Raw genomic sequence first — 20,047 nt, forward strand, 5'->3', positions numbered from 1 at the left:
CAGACAATTTTCAGTCCAGTGGAGTCAAACCAACGCTTATAATTTGCCGCATACTGTCCATTCTGTTCGCGACTGTTGCCTACGTTGGGCTAGACTGAGTCCAGAAAAGGCAAATCACGAAGAGTTACAGGGCTCAGAAGGGCAGGCGTGGAGACGTTCAATGTCGGGTCATCCCCTTTGCGGGCTTTTCATGTGCCACCGAGGCATCGCCAGTAGTCGGGAAAATTGTTCTTCAGTGAAGGCGAGTCATGATCAATGGGCTCAAACCAACGTTCACTTGTCTTTTTAGCACTTCAGCGTTACTCCTTGCTTTCACATTCAATGTTCTTCCTGTGGCACCTAACGGTGGCATCGACCAAGCAGCTACTCTTTTTGTCTTTCAGTAGTGATGTTCAGTAAGATGTTAAATCCAAGACACGCCGCTTTAAAATGCAACACCGACGCGAAAATATTGCCTTACACACCAGGTTCCACATCCGCTAACCAGGCGAGAACTTTTTCGTAACTCGAAGACGCGTGCCTTGGCGGCCGCAGTCTTTTGGCTCTGGGTTCGTCCCTGCCGCTGCTGCTCGTTGAGCTGTCCATCGAGCGGCGACGACGGAGCGCACGGCGTCTATTGGTGTCGAGACTGCCCGTTGACCTGCCCCTTGATCGGCGTTGCCTCTTAGCAGCGAGCCTGTAATCGTCGCCGCTGGACGTCGACAAACTTCTGAACCTTCGTTTCCTCCGAGGACTCAGCCTGCTGCTGTTGCTGCTGCTGGACGAAATGCCCATCGACGATCGGTACCTCTTGCTGCTTCGTCCGTCTTCTTCGCTGCAGGTGCTCAAGGTGTTGCTTGGTGACTCATTCAACGTCTCGGCGCTGCCGTGGCTGGTACCGTTGCTCCTCGTGCTGCTTGTCCAGTCATCCGTTGATGTATGCTGACTTTCAGTGCTGGCATAGCTGCCACCGCTGCTTACTGACGAACTGCTCAGCGACAGGTGCAACATCTTAGCTTTGCAGTCGGCGCTGCTGTTGCTGCCGGCTGAGCGCCGTTGTGCTGCGTCTCTACGCGTAGTTCTACTCCGCAACGGTGCGCTTGATGAGCACGGTCGTTCTTCATCACTGCAGCCGCTTCCACTGCTTTCTGACGATCCACCTGTGCTAAAACTACTTTGGGACCTGATTCCAGCACTCGCATATTCTTGACGATCCGAAGGTAAACTGTCCGTGTTGTGTCGAGACGGCTTTGCTGACATCGTGTGCGAACGATGCACGGCCGCCGATTCCATTAGTGACGTACGCTTGGCCTTCCCCGTCGAGCGCTTCGATGCCTGCTCCTCTTCCGCCATTCTTCTCGACGCAGGCAGCGTTGCTTGACCACGCTGGACAAACCGGTGCCTGTTCTTCATCTCCGAGTCCGAGTGCATCTTTCTCGTCATCCTCGCGGTCTTTCGCGCCGGATTACCTGCTTCTCGCGACCCAGTATCGTCAGTATTGGTTGAGGATTCGCATTCTGATTCAACTGACTCTTCGTCGGAAGTAGTCCTCGCTGTCTTGGGTCTGACTGTGGACCGACTCTGAGGCGCTTTCGTTTTAGCTTCGCTCACGACACCATGGGGTTGTTTGCCGGCAAGCCTTAAAGATTTCGAGTCGGTCCCGGACGGACCAGGCCGCGCGCCGGTCCTTCCACTTCTTGGACTCATATAAAAGGTGCCGTCGGCTTTCCAAGCACACGCAGGCTCACCCTTCGAGTTGTCTTTCCAGCTGCCCGAACCAGGCCCGCAGGGCGGAGACGCCACTCCGCTGCAGGAACTGGCGTCCCTCAGTCAGAGCCGCATCGCTGGAATGGAGCTCCTCTTGCTGTTGTTTTTATTGTTACGCTGTTTCCTCTTCTTCACCTTCGGTTCGGAACGCGCTGCCGGGCGCAAGAGGAACACGTGCCACTTTTAAAGGAAGACGACTTTCACCGAGATAGCTGCAACAATGGCACGGTTTATTCGAATTCTGAGGAGCACGAAGCGCCGCTTTTTGTGAGGGAGAACCAGAAGGGTAGTATTTCATTTTCCGTCACCGAAAACGCCCCTGCTTCTGTGTTGACGTTTGGGTCGTCCTGCTGCCGTTTTATTTCGTGGTACGGGCCAACGTCTTCAGCAGCCTTCAGCGCATGCCATGGGCAGGGAACACGCGGGGAGTACGACGGACGGAATACAAGAGACATATAGATTATAGTTATATATAGTTTAGTTTGTGCATACTGCAGACGGCCGCATTTGCAGGCTCAGCATAGTGAGTTTAGGCTTCTGAACGCATGCACGAATACACTTTCAAAACAAGATAAACTTGTTTTACAAATACAAACACAAGAATGGGTTATGTCAAATGTAAACAATATAATGAACGAAATGCCGGCATAACCCATCTCAAGATTAAAGTCGACGTTATTTCGACAAGCATAGATGCAATCTAATGACGCACCGTATTGCCGCTGCAGGGACACATCATGCATGAGGCCGTGTACTGCAGCCGGGTTCCTATCTCGGGCTTCCCATTGACCACGCTGCGCCATCTATCGGTGCCACCACCAAGTCCGCGTGTGATGCGTGTGGGAATATATATTCAGACAGATTGCCTTAGGTCCTCCACCCAGCACCGGAGACATTTTTTATAACATTTTGTTATTGAAGAGCGGCACTTACCCATTGACCCAAGCTGGCATGAAAGAGGTTAATTGAAGAGCGGTATAAACCCAGTGATCCTAATTGTACTGCTGTATGTTGAGCGTGTTGTTATTCAATGCGCACACAAACGGTGAATAATCTATTAAAATTGATTTTTTAACTGAAGCTCTTATAATCCACTGACATTGACGGTTGAAGCGCCCGCCGAAGGAGCACTGCAGTTTCTAAACATCCAGCTTGAGTTGTCCGGCCAACGCACACGTCGAACATATAAGCCTAGAGCCATGTTACCTTATAATTGCGCCCCTTCAAAACTGGTTACAAGAAGCATTTCGAACTTTTGTGTAGGCAATTAAAAAAAAGAAAAAGTCATGGCACGCTAAATATTTATACAATCCTAAACAATCAGTCTGGACGTTCGTCTGCAGCAGGGTTTCGGAGGACCTTTTAGGTTTTTGTAGCAGATGGTTTGCTGAAAAGGTACCGTACAGAAAGTGACATCCAACATACAGTAAATAAACAGATGTCAAATAAACAAAAGGTTGCGGTTGTGCCCTACCAACATAAGAGGGCACACAATTTTAAAAAGGTTGCTAGTCGGGTGAACGCGAGTTTTTTTTTTTTTCTGCACCAGATAAACTATCTAAGGTTGTCGGTTGACGAACTCGTGCCTTAAAACTGCGACTGGTTGTTCCAAGAGGCATCGATGCCATTTTATTAATATTTAAAAGGTGGTGCGGTACGAGCTGCTATTGCCTTGTTGTAGGAAATTCATGGGACAAACGGGACGTTGTCTTAGTGACTGCCTAAGGGAACATAGTTTAAATGCAAGTAATTACTATGACGGTCGTTTATCCGTTGATTGTCAGGAGTGCGGCTGCGCCCCTTTTTTTAATGAATGTGTGATTCTTGTCAGGCACCGAGATAAGGATGTTCAACCATAGGTACAACACGTACTACACGGACGCAGCTCTGTATGCAGACACGACCGGGCAGCGCTACCAAAGGAGGTACGCCCTGGCAGTCGTGAACGCTGTCAGGCAACAGCAAATTACCGCGTCGGCCACGGCGGGATCCCCAGCCTCGGCTGAAATATTAGCAGTGGCGATCGCACTCGCTCACGCGGAGCGTTCGCAAAGAGACTCGGTCGTGGTCACGGACTCTCAGGAGACATGTCGCATGTTTCTCAAGGGGCACGTGACTGCGGCTAGCCTCGCGATAATCCCGAAATCCTTCAACCACCATCATCGCCTACTCTGGTGCCCGGGCCACGCGGGGGTACAGGGGAACGAAAAGGCTAACGCGTTAGCTCGAGGGTTCACTAACCAAGCGACGGCGTCCTCTTCTAACCCCAACCACTCGCACTACCCATCACAAAATTCCACCAATTTAAATGCCAAAGACATCCTTGCTCATCAGCGTGGAGTCCGAAGAAAATACCCGCCGCCTCACCCACAACTTAACGGGGAAGAGGCCGCCGATTGGCGTAAAATACAGACCGGGGTGTTCCCCCATTTAAAATTGCTAAACGCCATGTATCCCACTCGTTATAGGGCCAACTGTCCTTGGTGCGGTGGCATACCTACCCTAATGCACATAACCTGGGAGTGCACTAAGCACCCTCATAGGCCAAACACCAGTAGGACAATGGAGCAGTGGGAGGCACAGCTCGCCCGCTCCGATCTGGCAGGACAAAAGTCCTTAATTAGCCAGGTCAGGCAGGCGGCAGAGGCCAGTGGGGCCCTGGACTGAGAGGCTCCGACCACCCCTCCTTCAAATCTTTAGAATCACAATAAAGTTTCTCTCTCTCTCTCTCGCTGAAATTATTGAGGCACAGCTATGAGGCGGAGTGGTGAAAACTGTGTATAAGCACTGCGTCGATGGACCTTCTTGTTAAGATGTCTTTTTTGGAAAGAGCAATTTAACGTGTTGACTAGAAGTGGTGCTGTAGTGTGAGGAGTATGAATTTTCACGGGAATAAACTGTCGAAGTTAGCGCATCGTGCTGTCTATATACTTCTCCCATCTGTCGTTGTTCAATGGTGCTATTATGCTACTCATGATCACAAGTTGTCATGAAAGAAGTCCCATTGAAGAGCGGCACAAACCAGGTGCGACATGCCCAGTGACCCAAGTTGGCCTGACTGTAAGTTTCGCACCCAGTTCCCTCAGTACAGCAGCTCGATGTTGTACCCAATAGACCATGTGACCATGCGACCCAGTGACACAAGCTGGCAGAAAAATGGTTAGATAGAAATTCTTGAAAGTGTGTGAAGTTCTAAAATGATGACAAGCGCAAAATTTTAGAAAAATTCACCAACGATTACGATACTCCCTAAAACCAAATTTCAGCGCAGTCAGCGCAGCTCTATACGTGTTTTCATTTCGCGATATATTCGCTGCCACAGACACTCTGTCTCGTGCGGCACCTTGCAAACGGAGCTCAGTGTTGCGCGTCTTCCTCTCTAACTGGGAAAGCGCGAGAGCTACTCGTTAAAGAAAATTACATCCTTTGGGTCGTATCTTGCCTCTAAACAATAATCGTCACCTGTCTTGTCCGCATTTCCTTTCTTTAACGCTGCGAGCCCGGTATTTCCAAGCCACGAAGGGCATGCGCGTTATCAGCATGACAGAGCATTCTCGACAGGAAAGTAGCGAGCGCAGCGCTTTCAAGAAAGGAAACGCAAGCGAGACAGGTGGCGATTAGTGTGCTGTGTGTCAAATATACACCCCAAAGGGTGTATATTTTAGTGTAGCGCGTGGGTGACGCGTGGGAGCGATCCACAGCAGCCGCCGCCGACAGACCTCCCAAATGACGCGCGCTACTCTGGCGTCATCTCGTAACCATTGTCGTCGCACTTCGCTTTTCTTCTCGCCCTTTCGCCATACCCTCCTCCTCCGCTTGCCTCCTCGCGTCTTTCATCCCACGCTGCGCTCCGCGTTCTCTTTCACGCTTCGCTGTGCTCGTTCGCTCGGTTACGCCGACACCCGTTGCAGAAACGGGTGCGCAAGAGCTGCACTGCAAGATCTAAGCCACTGACTGACACACGCTATTCATTTAAGTGGTTTGTGTTCTTTTTGAGATACCTATGAGCCGACATTATATGAAAACATTTTAGGCCGTGATTTATTTGGTTGCACAGACCAAAGGTGGTGCTCACTGGTGTCACTTCGTTTGTCAACGTCCACTGCAAGGCATCCTATATGTGTAAGCCGTCTGTGCAGTGAGAAACTTTGCTTACACCAAACCCCCGGTTGGTGTGTGAAGAAATATTCGCATTAAAATGGGATAATCTGCGATCCCAATTCAACACCACGTGCGCTCCGTTTTTTACCGCTTTCAGTGCATACTTTGGTAGCTTCAATCTTTAGGTGAGGCCATCACATGCCCCACGCGAGGGGCGCTCGCAAGTCGTAAGTTGTATGAAAATTCATCGTGTTTTTTTTTCTTTTCTAACCTAGGTAGGACATTAGACTGTATAACAGCAGAAGCTTGGTGGCCTAACCCACCGCCCCGTTTCAAACGAGACGCTGCTAACATCCATCCATCCACGAAATACGAAGGCGAATCAGAAAGTCCTTGCCCCCTCTCCATTTTTTAGCCAAATAATTGCTGTAACTACAAAGTCAACATATCCATTCCCAGTGGTGGACCTCTCTTGGACCGGCCTAGCCTTATCTGCCGGTAGCACCGCGGCACGGCGCTGCTGTCAATTGTTGACGATGGTAGTTGTGCTTCACACGTCCACGGTGTACGAGCAACAAACTGTGATTCGTTTTCTATGGAGCAAGGTACGAACGCCCATCGAAATACACGGGGAGATGCAGCTCACGTATGGAGAAAAGTGCCTCGCTTTGAGAAGTGTGAGGTGGTGGTGTTGTGAGTTCGCAAAAGGCCGTGAAGACTTGCATAGCAATGAGCGTTCGGAGAGACCGCATGCGTCGCCGCCTGACGACGACAACCGGGAGAGTCTGAACCACCGTCCGGACGTTGCATCTAGTGTTTTCCACTTTTTCAGCCCGCTTAAGAAGTTCCTGGCGGGACAGCGAATCACGTACAACGATTAAGCCAAGACAGCAGTTCGACGGTGGTTCAGCCGGACGAACTTTAGCGCTGCGATGGGAGAAATGTCTGAACCGGTGAGGGGGCTAGGTGAAAAAATAGTGTAAGGTACCTAGAGTAGTGCGTTATACTTGTAATTATCTGTATGTACCTTATTCTCGCTAATAAAAGATAGGGGCAAAGACTTTCTGATTCGCCCTCGTACTTACACATTGTACAACAGATTCACGCCGCAAACATCGCTTGCGCTCCAAACAATGGTAGCTCTAGAGATTGAGGCTGCACACACATGGCACTAACATTATCACGATTCATTCGGATAGCCAGGGAGCACTGCGTGCCTTTACAGAAAATGAGCTACCGGATTATATTCATACTGCACTAAACAAATACATGCAATAACACCCTGCATCACAGGTTCTATTGGAGTGGGTACCACGTCACCAGAGGAAAGATAGCAACGAACTAGCTCATGCCTTAGCTAGCGATCCTCTAACACAGCGTGAGCAACCCCACTAAGTGGCCCTAGGCCTATTACACCAGAAGTGTCATAGCTGAACATCGAAAACAAACGCCGTAATCGGCTCAAGGAATACAAACACAAGATTGCTCTTACCAATCCCCATCAGAAACACACACTACAGAGGGGATGGTGCACAAATCCCCTAGGCACTACCATTTATACTAACCAACGATGCTATCCAGCACCCCATTGTGAATAGACGTGGCTTACCAGCGTTTCAAGTACACGGCAAATACCCCAACGCACTCCATAATTACTGGAAATGCTCCAGAGGGACTCTCTTCTCCCCACTTTTTAATTTGCTTGAACGTCTCTCTATCCCTTCCCTATTACGGCAGAGCTGGACCGCTCCACCGCAAGAGCTGTGCCCTATACACTGTGGCTACAACTGATAGCCAACATCAAACACATTATTAGATTCAAACAAATGGACTCAACAGCAAGACCTGAGTCGTTGTGATTCGTCGTTGGAATAAGAGTCGTTCTGAAGTTAGGTATATATCTCTCTATCCAGCAAACCGTCTTAAATATCGCGGTAATTTGACCCATAAGGTATGGTCAGTGAGAGCGTCTCTTCGTCGTAATCAAGCAATAAATCAAAGCACAATACCTTCATACATATGTAGTAGGCTTTCAGGTACCTGTAAAACACAAAGACGTATATGACCGCATGATATTCAGCGGTTTTATTATAGCGGTGTGACACGTATCCTGAGCTCTTGAAAAAGCATGGGTGCCTACAAACTAACTCACTAAAGTCGCGGAGTGTGTCCAAACAAGTGCTTAGGCGTTCAAAGCTAAAACAAAATCACTAGTGACCACACATCGCAACTGGGCATGTGACACTAGGTATCTGCCCATTCTTGACCAACGCTCCAGAAGGGGCATGCGCCATTTGGTTTTGTGTCCAAATAGACAAGCAGACGAAAACAATAGACAAGAAGTGAATTTACCTTAGTTTCCGCCAGTTTAGTCTATTTGCGTCGATATGTACAGTCATTTCCGTCATTAGCATTACGTTAGTATAACATACGTGCAAATATAAAAGAAAGCTTCGCTTAACGCCGATCCCACGTACGCGTGGAAACCATTATTTCGTTTTGTCATTGTAACAAAAGGCTACATTAAATAAAATTGAAGAGTTGCTAAACGGTTATGCTCAATGCGACTCGTAACAAACAAACGTCGCTCAAACGGCGGTGAGAAGTGGACGCATAACCGACGGCTCTGGGCAGCGAAATGCACGCGTCGCGACAAGGCAAGAAACCCTAGCTTGAACCTGCGGCCCGAACAGCTACGAGTGAAACGGGAAACCGGCGTCGCTGCAGGGAAGCGGGCGTGCATCAGCGCAGCGATCGCGGATCGAGGAGCGACTCGGCGGCAGCGCGCCCTTTTGTCTCGTCTGGCAACGACACGCGGACCGGTCCCGCGTTACACGCGCTCGATGCCGGCCTATTGTTCCGCGCCGCGGGGGGTAGTTAATAAAACTCCCGCTAGGGGGGCTCGGTGGATGACTTCCCCTTTCACGTCCTGCCGCATCTCTCTTTCTCCTTGCCCCCCCCCCCCCCCAATCTGTGCATGGGCGTGCGCGAGGAGCCAGAGATTGCAGGCAGGGAGTGAGGTTTCGACCAGAGGTCCGCCTGTGGCTTCGCTCCCCGCCCGGTACGCACCGGCTCTCCTGCGCAGTAACTTGTCCCGTACTTCACCGCTTTATGGACTTCGCCGACGACTGTTCCGTTTAGGGAAAATGACAAGCAGGTTACGCGGCCGGGGTTAAGGTTGCTGATCCGGGGAGTGTTTCGGGCAAATCCGGGCCTAGTACAAGAATACCACTGTCACACAGGCACTGTCGATCGAGTTCGATCGGCATCGAAACTCTCGGCCGCGAGTGGCTCTCTTCCGCAGCTTGCGCCAAGAAGCTAATCGCGATCAGCTGAAGTTTGATACCAAGCGGGCTCGATCGCGATCTGAAGTGTCCGAGTGGTACCGGTATAATTGGAAGGCGTGGGTCCATATACCACCTGCGACCAGTTTCTTCATCCGCGTTGATCTCCATATATTTATAATTTTTTACCTCAATTAAGAACTACAAATAATTTCCCCTATGCTTTCCTTGGTGTCATTGTTGGATTCTGATGATATATATTATATATATGTTCACCGCAAAGTGATGTGCCTCTCGTGTTATTTTTGCCCGCATTATTATTATTATTTGCATGCATGTAGAGAAAGTGTTGGTACACGCAAAGAGCGCCCACTACTCCGAATGAGGAAACTGAAGTACACAAAGACACTGCGACAAATATCTCTACCTTGTAGGGCTGCAATATAAATAAAAAAAATAAAAAAATTGTTCATTTACTGAAAAACACGCCCAGTTCGTATATCGTGAGCGCAGAAGTAACATACATCGCTATTCTTTGTAATATGAAGTTAGATGGAACTGGAAATAATGGACTCGTAGTTTTGGCCCGTAAAACCTCAGAATTTATTCATTCAGATGTAATAGGAAGATCAACATAAAGTTCAACACGCACAAGTGAAACATATCATAAGAGCATGGCGAGCCAAGCATTAACAATATTTCTGTCCATAGACAGCCGACACGGATTCGCCTTTTCTCTCAGATTATAAGTAGGCCCTATAACTTTCGGGGTAATTCTTGGATTAAGTACATCAAATATCAGCGAACAGAAGCGTCGTAGGTTTCAGAGGTTATTTTCATGGCCATTCTCGCACGTCTTTGTGGCGCACTGAGAAGTGAACTTATGTCAGGGGTCTCTTCTCTTGTAAAGGGCGCTTTACTGCTTTTATGCCTTTGATGCGGGGAAACATCTCTGGAGAAGTAGGGGTGCGTAAAAGGCACGAGACAGTGACCACGTAAGTACGAAATAAATTAAAGTAGAAAAAGAAAGTCAGAGAGAGAGAGAGAGAGACGGATGTGACAAACAACTGCACAGGCGCCACGTGCAGTTTCCTCTGAGCACCTGAGCTGTTTCGTCCACATCTCTCTCCATTAATTTTTTCCTTTAATTTCTTTTTCATTTTCGGTGCTGTTTTAATTTATTTCGTATCATGAACTAATTCGACCAACAACACTCCTTGTCATGCCAAGAAATTTCAACGTCGCTCAGCCTACGGCCCGACTGACTAGTTCGGCCGAGATCGTACAGGCGCGGCCACTGCTATTGGGAACACGAAGCCCATGTCATCGCTGCACGGAGTGCCCCACCACCGGCGCCTCATGAAGTCTTGCGGCGCAGGCATAATCAAAGCGATCGACGAGTCGTCTGCTATAGTGAGTCGTCCGCCAAGACCTCACGAGGTGCCGGGGGCGGCACTTCGAGGATGCACTGCCCCGTGCTCTCGTGTTCCCGCTAGCAGTGGCCGCGCCTGTACATTTGTATTTCGGAAGCGTCTAAATTTGTTCGTAGGCAAAACGTACGCGACTTCTAAATGGGAAAAACGCAGAACCCAAAGTTTCGTTTTAAAGCGAATGGTTCAATTTCGCGGGTTCTGGGTGCTGGCTTGACCCTTGCCGAGCAGACAAGAGTCCATTACCCGCTGCCACAAAACGCGCTATCAACTATCGCACTATCTATTATGGCACCCTACCTACTGAAGTACTGAATTATGTACGATTACCTGGGCATGACGCTCTTTACAGACCCAATAAGGAATAAAGCGAACAGATTTCTTTGGTTCTCTCGTCCGTTTTCGTGGTCGCTGGTAGGCTACAGGCAGACGGTGGTACGCTATCGGTGGTTGTTTCATCGCCGATACAAAATGAACCTGTCCTCGCGCAACCGAACTGCGAGGCGCGTTCGACGCCGAACGCCAGCAGTAAATATATCTTGTTCAAAAGCCATTGATGAGAACGTAGTTCGCACAATTTTATGAGTTATGAATATGGCATTTGCGACGGTAAAATAAATATTTCTTCAAATTTTAATAAACATCCAGAACTATTCCGGAGGTTGTGAAGATAGGCAACGGAATGACATTGCGGAGGTAGACCTTGGCTCCGCTGAACACATTCCCTTGTAATATCATCTAGTTTGCTACTTTGTTTTGCTTATATCAAGTACAATGTATTGAATGTGCGATACGTTATAGTCTACTCAATGTACTCAATGTACCGGTATTCATATACATACCACAGCTGCACGCGTGCCTACGGGTGAGTAAAATTTCCTGTGATCATCTAGAGTTGTGCGTGTAAGCGAATAGCCGAGCCTGCCTGCGCGTGCTGTCGCGCGAGAGCATTGGGAGCATCTTCAGGTTTATACGGCGTGGTTCAGGAAGGAGGCACCCTCCTCCACTCCCGCCGCCCTCTCCCCCGGTGGTGACTGAAGGAAAGGGCTAAGGTACCGCTACAAATATGTACTGGTTAACGGTTCCCGCAGAGGGAGAGAAAAGAAACTTTATTAATGAATGGTCCGGCAGTTTCGTTGTGGTGGCCTCAGGTGGCGGCTCGAAGTCCTTGGACTCGGGCGGCATCTTCGGCTTGCCGGACGGCCCAGTGCTGGTCTGGGCATATTCTGAGCATCTCCAAGCGACTGCAAATAACATTACCTTGGTTCTGTTCAGCTACGTGGCATCCGCACATTTTTAAATATTGGTACATGATAGTTGGAACACCCTGTATGAGTTATACATAGAAGAGCAAAAAAGGTTGGCACCTCCAATTAGGGCATATGTAGGCTTTATTTATATATCTTTAACTGGTGCGACATAGCACTGTTGATGAACTTTAATTCAATACGTTAATTATTATATTTACATGTACAAATACTCGCTATTCCACAGATATAAAGAATTGTTTTATTGAAATTAAATAAATTAATAGCGGAGCACTCATTCGGAGATTCTTTCTATGTACATTAGCTGGTAATATTGAAAAGAAGAATTGTCATCGACTCGAATGTAGCATGAAGCTACAAAGGAAACCCAATACGGGTTGCTCAGAAAGCTTCGAAGTTCAGGAAAAAGTCGTTCCGGACCAGGTCCAATTTTTTTATTAAGTGCCAAGCGTTCGTTCTGAGAAATCCGTATATCTTACTTTTCTTCTTTTGTGGCTTCGTGCTACATTTGGGTGGATAAATTTTTTTTTTTCATTGCATGAATCTTCCTACACCTTGCGGGATTCTGCAGGACTGATTTGCCATATTTACTGGTATATATATATGGAAACCTACGTAAAGAAGAATGATCGGTGCAACGTTAGGCGATAAGAAAAGAGCAGATTGGGTGAAGGAACAAACGCGAATTAATGACATCTTACTTGAAACGAAGAAAAAGAAATGGGCATAGGCAGGGCATGTAATGAGGACGCAAGATAACCAATGGTCATTAAGGGTTACGGACTGGAAGGGAAGGGAAGCGTAGCAAGGGGCGGCAGAAAGTTAGGTGGGCGGATGAGATTAAGAAGTTTGCAGGGACAACATGGCGACAATTAGCACATGACCGGGATAGTTCGAGAAGTATGGGAGAGGTCTTTGCCCTGCAGTGGGTGTAGCCAGGCTGATGATGATGATGATCACGATATTACGCACGACACCGACCACCTCGTGCCAAGTCAAACAGTGTAAAAATGGTTGTCAGCCACCGAAACTCAGGTGACGCCGTCGTAAGGAATATGAAACTGTCATATCGCCTGACCATGCATGTAGTTAACTGTGAATGTACTCGAAAATATTTCGAATGTCACTCCTCAGGGGAGACATACGTTTACTGCAGTGGGGAGTGTGCTGTGAACTGTATCACTTGGGACCATATAACGAAATGGCGAACACCGTTTCATGACGCGGAAGGCGTGCAGTATTTTCCTTCCTCAGAAGCGAGTGGAAGTGCCGCATCCCATAGCGCGTGCTTCCATAGACCAGTGGCGCCTATAGTGCACATATGGCGCCCGCATTCGTTTTCTATGGCTGCCAAACATTTCTTGTTTGGTTGTGTATAGTTAGTTATTACCATGGACTGCGATGGAAAACGCACATAAAGAGCGCCCAGATTCATATAAAGGGTGTCTTTTTTTCAAAGCTGCGCCTTGTTTTTTAAAGATTGCCCATGGCAGATAGCACAATTCTAACCCTTCATATAAATTACTCGATGAGGCGGCCATTATTTCTACGAGGAATTAGAATGTTCAATTTCGTGTGCATGTTCGAGCGGGTGCGTTTGCTTGTGCGCGGCCTCTCCGAGATCTGGTGGCGCGACGTTATTCAGGCTGTGCCGTGTCCGCGACGGTTCACTTGTGTGCGAGCATCTGTTCATCGTCCCATCTATCCACTGCAACCATTTCTTAGATGCTTTGTGCGCGCGTTTGAATCCAGCATGCGAGTCTTAGCGTCTGCTCCACCATTTGAATGCGTGTCCGAAAGCGAGGCCTTCGTTGTTTGCTGCTGAACCTTTTCTATTTACCCACGAACTCAGCTTTATTGCGACTTGCACTTTTTAGGAATATCGCTCACTTTGCGGTATGATGTCCGTATGTAACCTCTTTTGCTCCAAATTGGGTCACTGGATGTGCGCCACTCGGTCGGTATGCGCCCAGATAGACATCAACTTGGACCGCTGGCTATGCGCCACAGGTGGAGGAGGAGGATGGAACTTTATTATAGCAGAAACCGTTGCGTGGTTTATTCCTGAGTGGTTCCCTCTTACAGGACTGAATTGGCGATCGCGGCTCGCCGGGCCTGGTCGAGGGTCGCCAGTTGGCTTTCCCAGGTCCAGTTCGGAGAGTCTCGCCTCCCAAGACCACGTAGTAAGTGCGTGTGCTTTGACTTGTGGCGAAATTGCGTCGCCCGGACGGTCGATGCATTCGTGTGTTATGTGCGCGAGTGTCGCTGTGCGGTTGCTACACCAAGGAAACGTCCGGGACGAATATCTGGGGATATTGCGTGTAGGCGAGACAATTAAGTAGTGGATATGTGTTCGTTTGTAGGCGGCGCCATTCCCTTGCCTAGAGTTTATTGAGAGCTTTGTGTGAGGGAGCGTATTGTGTTCTTTCGGGACGTTGGTCCTGTAGTATTTGTCGACTTAGGGTTAATGACTCGTGGATCGCTCATCAGTCTGTCGGGGGCTGAAGAACGGTGTGGTCTGCCGCTCTGCTAGTGAGACCTCGAGCTGCGCAGTCCACCGCTTCGTTGCGTCGCAGGCCTTCGTGCCCGGGTCACCAGACGATACCGTGGGTCCATTCTAGTGAGTGGCCCAGGATTCGAATGGCTTGCATAGGGAGTGTTCCATTCATGTATAAATGACACGCCACTTGTGAGTCCGTGAGGACGCGGGCGGATTTTCCCTTGTTCTCGGCGTCGCGAAGTGCGAGAGCGATCGCCGCTGCTTCTGCTGCTGCGCTGCATGTGGCGCGGATGGAGGCAGAGGCTACCAGGTTCCCCTGATTGACGAAGGCGATTGTGTATTTAGGCCCACGACGTGGTGACAAGGGATACGGGCTAGCGACCATGTAATATGTATCTGGGTCTCTGAAACAGCGTTTGCGCAACATGCGGGCATGCGCTGCTCTTCTCTCTTGATTGTGGGTGGGGTGCATGTTCTTGGGGATAGGGTCTACTTCAACGCTCTCTCTAATGTACTTAGGCAGAAGTTGTGTTTCTTCTTTGCAGTACTGCGGTGTCAGCGGATACCCTAGCCGTTGAAGAAGGTCCCTTCCCTGTTGTGTCTAGTTGAGGCGCTCTCTGCGCTATGAGCGTGGCACTTGCTAGCTCCTCAGAGGTGTTGTATACCCCTAGCGCTAGTAATTTCTTTGTGCTTGTGCTTGACGGTAGCTGTAAGGCCGTTTTATACGCCGTTATTATAAGAGTGTCCATGCGCTCTGTCTCGATTTTGCGCTTGACTTGATACGCGAGTGCGTACGTGACACGGCTGATGAGAGGACGAAACCATCTTTGCTGCGCGCTACTCTGGCGATGAGTGATGCGATGCTTCTTATAACGTGATTTAATTTCTCTGAGGCTACCTTTATGCCGTTGTTCTCCTGGACGTGCATACTTACTAAGCGTGCTGTCGGGACGCGCTTTATAGGTTGCCCAGCAATCTCGAGATGTATTGGCGGGGCTCGATGTTTCTTAGCTGGCTTAGGCCGGACTTGAAAGTACTCCGACTTGCGTGAGGCCCATCTCATTCCTGCTGTGATTAGGTATGACTCGATGTGTCCGATAGCTGTGAGTAATGTGTTTTCTCTTTCGGCGTATGAACCCTTGGTTGCACATATGTGATATCATCGTGATAGAATGCACATCCGAATTTTGAGATGTTTTCCAGTTGTAAAGCACACAGGTACTGTGCCCGAATGAACAACAACTTGGTTCACTGGGTATGTACCAGGTATCACTGCCATTAGGTAATGGTGCCACTCCTGGCCAATCACCCAGAATGGATATGTGCCACACTGTTTAAAAAAGAACACTTAAAATTGTTTCGGTGCTGGGCTGAATCGAACACGCGCCACGCATCTCGGAGGCCATGTGCGGACTTTGTGTCGGCACCGCTAGACGGCGCAGCATGTCCATAGGGAAGCGCGAGAGAGGAGTCCGGCCGCAGTACACGGCTCATACACACCGGTGCGCCACCGGTGAAATCTTGGAGGCCACGTGGAGGACTCATATAGGACTTATCGTCCTATATGAGGCCCAGGTTGGCTGTCCGAGGACAAAAACATACCGAAGCAAATTTGAGCCACAGGATGAGGCACGTGTGTGCTTCAAAAAAATTTCGAAGACGCTTAAGCTTCGCCTTTAAGAGTGGAAAGCGATAGATTTGAAAGATCGCTGACACCGTGTCAGGCTTCCCGGAAACCGCAACTTTCTTGAGGTTGCGCGGAGCCGAGCGCGATGTGTTGCTACAAGGAACCAAGCGGGCCGCGCCGCTGCGAAAATGCGTTTGTGTTTCTATGTAACAGAATTATGTTTTCTGGCACATTCAAATTAAACTCCGACGCTATCATGTCTGTAGGTTGTGTTGAGGTCGTACTTTACGACTTTTCTTACGTATTTTACTTTTAGGAGTTCAATTAGTTCAGTAAGACATCTGCGTCATGCTGAAGGCCTGCGTGATTGTGGTCCGGAATGATTTTTCGACAAGCGACGTGCAACACCACTATCGTTTTTTTTTCTTTTCTTTTTTTGCGTCCTTAACGCTATCGCATTAAAACCCTGGGAATGACTCGGTACAACGCCAAGATATTCACTCATCGAGACCCGTAGCGTTGAGATTAAAAAAAGATGGACGGATTAACTGATCATTGTCTGGATCAACTGGTCGAGATATGTAAGCGACGATTAGAGTATTTGGGGACACAAAAAAAAAAAGCAGGAAAGAGTTGGTAGAACCGGAGTCATTGCAAGCGTAGGTAATGGTACAATAAAGCGATAGAAGTTTTACGTAGGAAAATTAAGATCAAGATCGGATAGGCAAACGGCTAGATGGCATTAAATACAGTAAAATATGAATAACTAAAGTAGGCTTGTCGACCTTTTGTCTCCGTCCTCTGTCAAAGGGGAGGCCAATAAACATCATTATCACCGAAGCGCGAGATGGGAATACGTGGCCACACAACGCGCCTCGTCAAGCCCTTTAATAAACACTTTGCATTTCTACATATCACAATTCTGCCTCGTCACTTGCATTACAACAATTATCATAATGATCATCATAGCACAGAAAACATATCACGAACTACGCACCCATCATAAATTGCCAATCGAATTAATGTCGCTAATACCTCCAAGGGATGGATGGGCTGCTAATAATAATGATGATGATGATGAAAATAATAATAATAATAATAATAATAATAATAATAATAATAATAATAATAATAATAATAATAATAATAATAATAATAATAATAATAATAATAATAATAATAATAGTAATATAGAAAATAGTCATGGAATAAAAAACTTATCATAATAGTCTGAGCAACGATTCCTCTATCAAGACACATCCACAGACCTGCAGCATGGAAGACAGTGTGCAAAATGCTCCAGAAGTTATGTGTGATGATTATCCGTAAGAATGGTGATAGTATTTCAGCATTACGATGCATTATGAGACAATTTATAAGATTTTATGTTTATTGCGGCTAGATAATGACGCTTACGGCCATTATTCTGATTCTCCAAAGATGATTTACTGCCCATGTAACAGCGAGGCAATGGTGTTGAGCTGCTGAGCACGAGGTCGCGGGATCGAATCCTGGCCACAGCGGCCGCATTTCGATGGGGGCGAAATGCGAAAACACCCGTGTGCTTAGATTTAGGTGCACGTTAAAGGACCCCAGGTGGTCAAAATTTCCGGAGTCCTCCCCTACGGCGTGCCTCATAATGAGAAAGTGCTTTTGACATGTAAAACCCCATAATTTAATTTTTTTAATGACAGCGAGGACAGTGTATACTAAAGTACGAATGACATGTATTTGTGTGTTTGTCTCTTTTTCCCCGCTATTTTTGTTCCAAGACATTATGTACCACCTAACCCAACAGCAAACTCTACTGAAGATATGTTGCCAATTTCAAATGTCGTATATATCTTGTCAGTATGTAAACAAGTAAATCTCCGCCCGTCTCTGCCACCCACAAAGCTTGGGCCAACAACCTGGCCTTTGTACCGGCCGCTCTTAGAGTTTATCCAGGAAACAAACTTTTATATTTTTACTTGAATTATTCCGCAGGGCGTATTTGCCCGATAAAAAAAAAAAGTAGGTATCTACTGTCCTTGCTAACGGTATGAACTCTGAGTTTTAATTTAAATTACGAAATAAGGAATTTAATATTTCATTCTGTGAACAAGTAGAGTATATAAATTGCAGAGCTACCTTTTCCTGTCTCTTATCTTCTTTTGTAGGTAACGCAATGTAGTATAGCATCCGTATAACGGCCTTGGGGTTTTTGGTTGTAATACAACTAATGCCTAGAATGTTTAAATGAATATTATTTCACTGCTCCGAGGTCAAGTAGCTCGTCAGAGTCAGGTAAGTGGATGGGAGTAAGCAAGAAGTTGCTAACACTTTTAAAATATATTTTATTTTCAATGCAATCGTATTGGTATAAGTAGTATTGGTGGAACTATGCAAATGAGTTGCGAGCTGTCCTATACTGCTACGCTCTTCGCTGTCGTCTGCTTGGCTGCCTGCACGCACCGCGGCGGGTTGGCGCGGGTGGGTTTACAACCTCTTCTACGCCTGCGGTTTTTCGCGAAGCCTCTTAATAATGAAAGGACAGCAAAGAAAGAAAAGCAAGAACGTTTGAAGATGAAAATATTTGCATTTCGCCAATCGCGTCACATCGGGGACGCACGCTCAGCGGCCTTGTAATTGTTCTTTTTTTTATAATTTTCCTTCTTATTCACGATCCTCTTGCCATTTCATCGGATGTTGTGTGCTATCATTTGTTTACGCTGTTTTCTAAAGGTCCTTTATTCTTCCCTTTATAGTTTGTTTTGACTGCGTGCTTGATTACTTGCGCGGGATTATCGCGCAGTGGCACGTGCTTCCACAATTTTATCTACTGTCAAAACATATTCGGGTGCTCTCCTTGAGAATGGGCGATATCAACTTTACATGTCGCGTCATTTCCTTACATCACATCGGCGGCGCATGCTTCGCAAATGACGATATATTTTTCGTTTTGTTTACGTTCACCCTTACCTCACCCTGTTTGCTCACCCTTAACTGAAATTAAGTGCTTTCTTATTGTCTTGTATATGTCTTGAACGAGCTTGGGTTTGATCTTTATTTTTACCCTCTACTATGCCACATCGCACACCTGTAGCTCGTGTTGTTTATTAACGAAAAAGTCAAGTGGGACAATCGAGGCGGTTGATGACGTCAATTAATTCAAAGTCAATTAAGGCAATGTAAATTAAGGCAGAGTCAGCTAAGGCAGAGCGAATTAAGGCACGTTTAATTAAGCTAGAATTCACAACGACACTCAAAACCACACCACTAGTAAGCGTCGAACACACGGTCTTTGGTGTTAAGGCGAAATTAATTGAAGTACAAGCAATTAAGATGTCCTTCAAGGCGTTCGAACTCACGAACTTTGGTGGGAGTCGAGCCAACGAACTTTGGTATCAATTAGGGCGAAGTTAATTAAAGTAGAGTTAAGACACTCGAACCCACATCCTTAGTTGGGAGCCGAAACCTTGACCTTTGGTGGGAGTCCAACCCACGACCTTTGGTGCTAATTAAGGCGAAGTTAAATTAAGACGGCTGAAAGTGCATGGGCATCGCGAGGTGGTCGCAATGCTTTCGCATGGGGATAACCAAGGGCCACTTCAAGTTTATTGTTTCCATTTTAACCATTGCAGCCTTGGCTGCCAAAGGCAGCAGTATTGCATGAATAAATAAATTCACTGCTCAAGCTATTCCACGCTGCGCAATCGCTTTGTGTTCTGAGTCGTATCCACACTCCACAGGCATGCTTCATACGGCTCAGAAAAAAAAAAAGTCTTCGCGAACGAATACCACTTTACGCAGCTAAAACCTCTCATCAAACCCGCAACAAATGCCGCTCTAATGCGGCGGCAGGCAATAATTAAAAAAATACCAATAAACGGTTCCAAACGCGCGCGCGCTTCGCCAACACGCGGCCGGGCGGCCGAGCGCTGCGCCGTAGCATGAGAATGGATGGATGGATGGATGGATGGACGGACGGACGGTTGTATGTATGTATGTATGTATGTATGTATGTATGTATGTATGTATGTATGTATGTATGTATGTATGTATGTATGTATGTATGTATGTATGTATGTATGTATGTATGTATGTATGTA

The 20,047-nt window shown here is 47.5% G+C and overlaps 1 protein-coding gene across 1 annotated transcript; it reads right to left on the bottom strand.

The window, feature by feature from the left end:
- Positions 1-456: 456 nt before the first annotated feature.
- Positions 457-1,422, bottom strand: LOC139051846 (sericin-2-like). The gene has a single exon (XM_070528881.1). It carries the CDS (start codon positions 1,420-1,422, stop codon positions 457-459), a length of 966 nt encoding a protein of 321 aa, XP_070384982.1.
- Positions 1,423-20,047: the final 18,625 nt, after the last annotated feature.

The sequence above is a fragment of the Dermacentor albipictus genome, chromosome 1, assembly GCF_038994185.2.
Source record: "Dermacentor albipictus isolate Rhodes 1998 colony chromosome 1, USDA_Dalb.pri_finalv2, whole genome shotgun sequence".
NCBI lineage: Eukaryota > Metazoa > Arthropoda > Arachnida > Ixodida > Ixodidae > Dermacentor > Dermacentor albipictus.